Below are 8,781 nucleotides of genomic sequence, written 5' to 3' on the forward strand. Positions count from 1 at the left end.
TCTATAAATAAAAGTAATCTTCATTACTCTACCTTAATAAAAGTACCAATTTAATATAAAGTTTTGGTTATGTACAAATTCAGCTGTCTTAAATTTGATTTTAAAATTTGCTACTCCATCTCAATTTAAATATCTTACATTTTTTTTATATGTTCCAAAAAGAGAGGCTTTTTTCATAATTAGTATTAGTACCTGCGCGATGCACGGTCGATATTAAATCAAATTAATTAAATGGATTAAATGGAGTGAGCAAAATAATAATATTATGGAACTTAAAAAAGGATCAAATAAAAGAAATAGAGATCAAAGTAGATCTTTATGTCTATAATTGGATATTTAATGTTGCAATTAAAACATTTTATGTGTTCAACTTAGGTGTTGGACACGTATTGTACTTTTGTGGGAAGATTGGACATGTTTATAGTGAAACAGAGAATGCATGGATGAGAAATTTTCTAAGTCTACTACACGTATTTATTAAAAGTTAATTGGATGATATGAGATAAGCTCAAGTAAAAGTACCATTTACATAGCTCGATGACAGATCTTCACAATATTATACTTTTAATATAAAGATCAACAAGCAAAGAGAAATTAAAGATAAATTATGGTATAAATATAGAAGGTGATTCCAACCCAAGTTCGTGAGTACAACCAAAAAATGTCCATCCTCACTTATATTAAATTTAAGTAGTATAGTAATAATGTTAGGACCATTCAAACAAGCTTCTATAATCTCAGATAAAACCAAATGACCCCAAGTAATGAATTATTGATCATTAAGGACAATTTCAGAAATGGATAGGCCAAACAAACCAAAGTAATGAATTATTAATTAACCATTCTTAATTAAAAGACACAACTCAAAACCCCAAATTTAATATTCAGAAACCAAAAAAATAAAACCCCTCCTCACAAGGTGAAACCAAAAAAAAATAAAAAGAAATTATCCTTCTCCTAGCTTTTATCTTGTCCCAACGTGAAACCAAAAAATTATTAAATAAAATTAAAAAAAGTTTCCTCCCCCAAGCTGACGCATTTTGTCAAATAAAAGAAAGAATTTCCATCTCCCATGGATTTTAACATCACCTTTTCATGTAAAATAGGAATAAGAAAATTCAAAAATTCTTTCACTTTTTCTGTATTGTTGATTGCTGCTTGTTCATTAACGATGTAAACACAATATTAATTGTTATGTCAATAATTTAGCATATATTCTTAATTGATCTAATTTGTGTTATTAGTTGATTTAATGTTATTAATTGATTAATTTGAATTTCTTGTTGGATCTATTAATAACTGTCGTTCTTCCTTGGTTAAATATACTAAAACAACTTACATATTCAGGTATAGTTTACTCAACTCGTCACTTTTTCTTTAACGATTTAAACACAATATTAATTGTTATGCCAACAATTTAACTTATATTCTTAATCGATCTAATTTGTGTTATTAGTTGGTTTAATGTTATTAATTGATTAATTTGAATTTCTTGTTGGATCTATTAATAATTGTCATTCTTCCTCGGTTAAATATACTAAAACAACTTACATATTTAGGTATAGTTTACTCAACTCATCTATTTTTCTTCATTCTACATCATGCACTAATGCTATTCTAACTCTTTTTTTAGAAACAAATTCAATTATAGAAGTTGTTGTAATTAGTACATTGAAGTCATGTCCATAATAAAAATTCCTGATCATAGAGAGTGATCCAACTAAAGAATATAATAAATTCTAACTCCCTTTTTAGAAACAAATATAATTATCGAAGTTGTTGCAATTAGTGCATTGAAGACATGTCAATAATAACAATTCCTGATCATAGAGAGTGATCCAACAAAAGAATATAATAAAGCAACAACGGATATTCGAAAGCTTCTAAAGTTAGTTGATGAAGAGGTCAGAATTTTTTTAATTCGTCTTTAATTTTTTTTTATTATATATTTTTACATTCATTAAAATTAATACCTCCACAATATTTTAGTGCACAAAACTTGATGCTATACTTTTCAATGATAAAATCTAAAATAGAGAACATTATCAAAACAAGGCAATTTTTGTTATATCATAAACAATATTTAATTTTAAATAATCAAACTTTACACATGCAAGACACGTGTAGTTATACTAGTTATATACAAATGCTCTTGCAATAATATATTTATTTATTTATCGAACACTAAAAAATAAATAATAAATCACACTATTATTTCGGACCAAGACATGCATAGAATTATTCACTGAAGAACTGGTGCTTAACCATATTTCAAAAAAGCAAAAAAATGTTACTTTCAAACAACGAATTAATCAAGCTAAGAGTGTAATACGGGCAGAAGCTGAGTCAGGGTTTCAACTAAGGGGGTTTAATATTCAAAGAAAACTTAGTCGAAGGAGGTTCAACACCTACTATAACCACATAAAAAATAATTTTAATCATGTAAATAATAAATTTTTCCGTCGAAGAAGGTTCGGCCGAACCCCCTAAAGAAGGCGAGCTCCGCCTCTATATACGGGTGCAGGTGATGATCCAAATATATGAGGAAAAGTAATGTATTATTGTAACACCTCGATTTTCTGAACCGAAATGCTACACGGAGCTCATGACCCCGAGGGACCACAAGCTAACCTATGACTGATATCTGTACCTGTACACTGCATAATATATATAATGCGGAACAAAGGCTGATAGGCCATGATGTTCAAACTGAATATCAAACATCTGGTGGGGTATAAATACCCAAAACAACCTGAAATACTATCTGAAAACATGATAGTCTAAAAAACCTCTAACTGTCAGAAAAGAGAGTTGATGGGATATGTCCCCAACTAACTCCGATAACTAAATAAAACCGAGTACTGCAACGATGAAACAGAATAATATGTCCTCGGATGATGAGGGATCACCATTGACGCTGAAAGCTGAAACTGATCAACTACTGCTGCTATGGATCTCGTGTCTCGAAACCTATAGTGTAACATAAAAGAAAGCACCATAGCGCAAATGCGTCAGTACAACTAAGAGTACTGAGTATACGAGTGAGGTAGGCTATATGCTATGGGTTACATGCATAAACAATGCTAAATAACTGACTAATATGAATGTGAGAGTACATGCAAAATTATGAGACCGAGACTGATATCGTGATACATGAATACTGAATCTGATCTGACATGGTACTGATAACTGATAACTGATATAACATGGACGAATGTGTCCGACAGTCCCGATTCTGATGAAACTAGCTGAGTTCCGTATTGTATCTGTATTGACAGTATCTATCATTCCTAAAGTCTGAAGAACTATCTGAGTTCTTTTACTGATGCTGAGACTAAAACTGTGGGAAGTAGTAGCTTAACCGACATGCCCCATGTATGCTAATATAGCTGAACTGGGGTCTAATCTTTACCCTGATTGGAAGGGTGTCAATACCGTGCCACGGGTAAAGACAAGCTGTGAGTGACCCTCAAATTTGGAAGTGTCCCTAAAAGAGAATGGCGGATGTCCTCCTCATCAACCCTCAAGCTGGCAGTGTTGATGTCTCAACCTATGCTGTCTTCATAGTTCTGGAACACAAGGATTGATTCTAGAAATCACACCCTCATCTGAAGCAGGTGAGTTCCCATCCTTGGGTTCACTTGGTGCTAACTTCTATCTGAAGAGACTGAACATGATTGACTAAACTGTACATGAGCTGAGTTTCCTGGATTCCGTTGACTGACGGAATGCTACTGATATCTGACACTGACTGAGATCATGAGATTTCTGAGACTTCCTGAGTCACATAACTGACTGAATTCTATGGAACATGGTTGGACTGAAGATATCGTCACAACATGACATGGCTCTAGGCACACAACTATATTTTTCGGGTACAAGTACCCCCAGGACTCGATGGAAGGAAACTGACACACATAACTGACTTGTTCATAGGAATAAAGTCCACAATTCACAATATCATAAGTAGGGGATTCAATACTACACATGGTTCTCAACATTTCATACGTGGGAGGGGATATATTCAACGTGGAAGTACTTTCTTAACTTCAACATCATGTTCACTACATATCACAACCACAATACATATCAATAATGTGGATTTCATGTAGAATCATAAAACATAGGGCATGTACTTGTTACTTGGTACTCTTAAGTCATGAAAACATGATTATTATTATTTTAGGCATTTCATCGAACACCTTGCATTCACAATTTAGGCATAGGTGAAACCATAAGATTTTACATCATGAACAACCAAGTTTTACATGTTTTCAACTCACATGGTGTCATAGATTCATAATAACACATAAAGATTCTAACTTGGGAATCATTCAACGTCAACAACTTGATTATCAACATCCAACAATATAGATATCATAAACAACTAATTTCATAGATTTCAACTTACATACTAACATAGCTTCATGAAAATACATAAAGATCCCAACTTGAAACCATACAACATGAACATAATCATACCACATCAAAATATTCACAATACATGATTTAAAACTTGATTCTTGAGCTCCATGGATGAACACTACACATACCTTAGATGGAAGATTCTTGATGATTAACGGTGAAATCCTTTGAACTTGGGTCTTCAAATTGAAGCCCTTTCTCTTGTTCTTGAGAGAAAATGATGAAAAGGGATATATTTTGGTCCAAATGAGCCTTAATACTGTGTTTGTGTATATATGTAGGGTGGGAAAAAATACTAAAATACCCCTAAGGAAAGGGAGAAAGACGCAGCTGTCCCTCTGTTGACAGTTTTGATATGCTGAAGTAAATTGATCATAAATTTTTACTCCGACGTTGGATTTGGATGAAACTAATTGCATAGAAAAGAAGATTCAAATATATTTCCATTTATATATAGCAGCCCTCGCAGTTCATTATATACAGGGAGTTATGGTCGTTTGAAGTTGACCCTAAAATTTTGGCCTGAAATGCGCCCGGAATGCGGGAGCATTTCAAACCAGTGAGTTCAGCCACTGAAATGCGCCCAAAATGCATTCTAAATATGACCAAGACATACTAGGGTCTTTCCCCATCACAACGCAACTTGAAAATTAAAAAACGGAGGTCGGGAAGGTCGCCAAATAAATCCCCGAAGTTCGGAGGCTTGAAATGTGACTAGTGTTGAACACTTAGCAAAAATTCTTCTAAGTATTGGATTTTCTTATCAAGCCTTAAGGAGTTGAGTTAGACTTAAAATTTTATGGGGTCTTACAATTATTAAGTGCAGCCAATGCATTAAAACTTTCTTTATACAATACATGAGGTTTGGGGGAAGGGGCGAACCACATGAATTTATTGTACTGGCTATCCCATATTTCTACAAGAAGTTATTTCTACGGTTTGAATCCATGACCTCCAAGTCACATGGAAACAACTGTAAAAGTAACGTATTTCCCTCCGTCCCATATGTGGCACATTTCGCTTTTCAAGAGTCAAGCAATATAACTTTGCCATGAAGTTGAGCATTAAATCTTCAATTTTTTTTGAAATAAAATTTATATATTTGAAAACTACATAAAAAACACTAAAAGTGGCAACAATTGATAATTCAAAATATTTAAACATATATGAAAAAATTACGATAAAAAATAGACATGTTGAAACTCGAAATCTTAAACTTGCCACAGAAATTGAAATGCATGGAGTATTATTGAAGCTATTTTACTTTTTCAAATATTAAACCATAGAGGAAAATTGAAAGCGCGGAACCAACAGCAGTGCTCTTTCTAACTAAAACTTATGTTATTTAGTAGCCGTTTGATTATGAAAATTATTTCCTTTTTTCCGAAAAGTTATTTCACTTTAGTGAAAAAAGTGAAAATAAGATGTGTTTGGTCGTGAAAATTTCAAATACAATTCCGGAATGTATTTGGATTCACTTTTTTCGCTCACACTTCTCTAGCTACAACTTCAACTTCAATTCCAACTCCGAAAAATTATGATTTTCATGGCGAAACGGGGCCGTATTATCTGGATGAATCTTTTCAAGGTTCTCATCACTAGCTTCAACCATTTTCAACACCTATTGACTAACCTGTCTTTTATCCTCAAATTGCTCGACTCTATTTTGCGGCTACTATAAGGAGTGTACAAACTAGTACTTCTATCATTCTTTTCACCATCTCACTTCTTCCAATCACCATCCCAATCTCTACCTAATCTTTATACCCTGACAGGTTGTAGTTGTTGTCCTTATAATAATTCTGACCTTGATTCGCTTGACCTTAGCGCCAAGTATCTTCATTAGAACCTTGGACTCTGGCCTAGAAACCCGCCACCAGATCATCCAAGTAGTTTGCCTCTTCATCAAAATCAAAATCATTGTCTTGGATCCATTATATTCCTTGCGAACCGGCTGCATTTACGTTTTTAGTCGTAGCTCCCATGTAATGCTTACCGATAAGACTTATTTCAGTACTCATTTCAGCTATTGCTTGATCTCACAATCCTCTTCTATCCTACACTGCTCCACGAATATACCTATAGTATAAGTGCTAGTGGAAACTTCAGACTCTCGTGTGTTGGCATGCCCTATTTATCTTGGTGACCCCTAACAAGGAGTATCACTGCTTCTGTTATAAGTGTGACTCGTAAATGCTCCTCCAGTGACTCTATTAGCAATCACGTTGGTATTGGCATTTAAGGACCTATGAGAGATCTCCAACAAAGTATCATCAGGTGTCCTAGGGGTGCAAAAATTTACTTAATATGAAATGGAGGGAGCATTATTTTTGGAGGATTCAACATGCGGCATCAATATTTTCTTTTAAGAAATCGAAAACCGTAGGGTTAAACTCAAGACTAATGAAGAAGAGGCACTAATTATCAAGCCCAAAAGTTGAACAAGAATAAGAAAATTACACAAAACAATGAATAGTACAGGAGAACTTGTTTGTAAAAAAAAGTACTATATATCAAGATGACAAAAGAAGAAAGGAACCAAAAACTGCATTAAACAATTGTTCCATTTTTATTATTTGGTGTTAATCTGGTACTATATTGAAGAAGGGAATGTTAAGCCTCAAGATTGAAATTTCTCCATCGTTATGTCATCAATTTCTTTTGCCATATCCTTGGTCAAATAATTCTTCCAATCGCCAATTTCTCCTTTCCGAAAAAATATACTATTCTGAACTCGCTGAGTTTCTGGCCGATGCAAGCCGGTTTTGTTCACCTCTAAATTGCTCAAACTTTTGAAATTACAGCGTGCTATGATTTCTTCAGGCACACCTCGTGTTTCTTCCTCCATAGAGAAAGGTCTCTCCATGAATTCCGCCAATTTCTTCACATAGTATAATGTGTCCTTCAACAAATCTTCATACTTCAAGAACAATACTTTATCATGTCTCTCTACATCATGACTTGCTTCCCAATACCCCAACACGTGATTCCAATAAGGTCCATAAAACGATTTGCCTTCACAAAACCACTTGACTTGGTGTTCAAGTGTAAGAATATTTGCTACTGATACATCTTGGTCAAATACCTTTTGACTGAATTTCCACAAAGAAACTAAGGTATCTTTGGGTTCTCTGCATATGTAAATGATCTTGCAATTGGATTCTAGTATGGATGGTGGTAAGTGACTGTAAGGAACATGTGTGGATAATAATGGCAACTCTGCATCTACAAATTTAGGGTTGGAGATAAAATCAACTTCCAAAAAGGGTAGGCAATCATGGGGTACCTTATTGAGTAAAGGGTTATTTGTAGAGTCGTCATCATGAAAAATATGCCTAGTCATAATGGAAAAGGTTAAAGCTTTAAGCCAAGTGGTGCCTGTTTTCATAGCACTGCAAAGGAAAATATCAGAGGGTCGAGCCCTGAAGTTTTCTTGCATATATAAAATTACTTGTAAGAACTGTATAGGGTACCAAAATCCTTGATATTGGTAAGATTCATAACCAGGATAGGAAGGCTCTAGTTTGGGGAGGGTTGATATTATATCTTTGTATTTTTCACACATATTCTTGAAATTTTCTGATCCATAGCTTGCAGATAAACGACTAGCGTTGCAAGGGAAATTAGAGGAACTCATTTTTTGAAGACTGGGAAAGTGACGATTAAAAAAAGAAAATACTAAGAAACAACTTCTTTATTGATAAAGAAGAGAAGTTTGGTAGTATATTTTAAGTCCTTTACTCATCCATGGTCCTACACTATATCATCCTATCTCTAACACTCTATCTACACCACAGATTCACATACCCTTTGTTATGTTAGGTTGCTTTCATTGCCAACAAGGAAGCAACACTCACATGCCATAAGTATTGAATTATTGATATGTAGGACGATTTCAATAATGGAAAGGACCTGACCGACAGGTCAGCAACCAATATAACATCCCATTAGCAATATGAAATTCTGCATTACCAACCTAGCTAATTTATGTATTCCTAATATATTGGTTGGTTTAATGTTATACAACTCCTAATAACTACCGGGGCTTTTAGATCACTGCATTAGATTCTGCATCTCTATGTAAGAAAGAAAAACACATAAGCAGGACAGACTCTTCTATGAAAATGAGTTTATGCAGCACTGCTGCCAAAGACCATCAGATAGAATGGAGGGCTTTACTTGGAAAGTAATGTAGAGAACTAAAGGGGTTCTATATTTAAAGAAAACTTAAGATTTCAACTAAAGGGGTTTCATATTAAAAAAAAATTAGTCGAAATGGCTTCAACACCTGCAATAACCACATAAAAAATAATTTTAATCATGTATAAATCGTATATTTTTCCGTCGAAAGAAATT

The 8,781-nt window shown here is 33.9% G+C and overlaps 1 protein-coding gene and 1 long non-coding RNA gene across 2 annotated transcripts; both read right to left on the bottom strand.

The window, feature by feature from the left end:
* Positions 1–2,539: 2,539 nt before the first annotated feature.
* Positions 2,540–5,329, bottom strand: LOC124886974. Its single transcript, XR_007044365.1, has 2 exons — positions 4,554–5,329; positions 2,540–2,970 (listed from the first exon to the last, which is right to left on the bottom strand). It is a non-coding gene; the product is annotated as an uncharacterized LOC124886974 (long non-coding RNA).
* Positions 5,330–6,829: 1,500 nt separating this feature from the next.
* On the bottom strand, positions 6,830–8,223 carry LOC107873473 (flavonol sulfotransferase-like). The gene has a single exon (XM_016720333.2). It carries the CDS (start codon positions 8,060–8,062, stop codon positions 7,046–7,048), a length of 1,017 nt encoding a protein of 338 aa, XP_016575819.1. The 5' UTR covers positions 8,063–8,223; the 3' UTR covers positions 6,830–7,045.
* Between the last annotated feature and the right edge of the window lie 558 nt (positions 8,224–8,781).

The sequence above is a fragment of the Capsicum annuum genome, chromosome 1 (genome assembly GCF_002878395.1).
Source record: "Capsicum annuum cultivar UCD-10X-F1 chromosome 1, UCD10Xv1.1, whole genome shotgun sequence".
NCBI classification, from domain to species: domain Eukaryota; kingdom Viridiplantae; phylum Streptophyta; class Magnoliopsida; order Solanales; family Solanaceae; genus Capsicum; species Capsicum annuum.

Excerpts from the sequence above, each read along its gene's own strand:
- LOC107873473 (XM_016720333.2), bottom strand. The coding sequence starts at position 8,062 with ATGAGTTCCTCTAATTTCCCTTGCAACGCTAGTCGTTTATCTGCAAGC.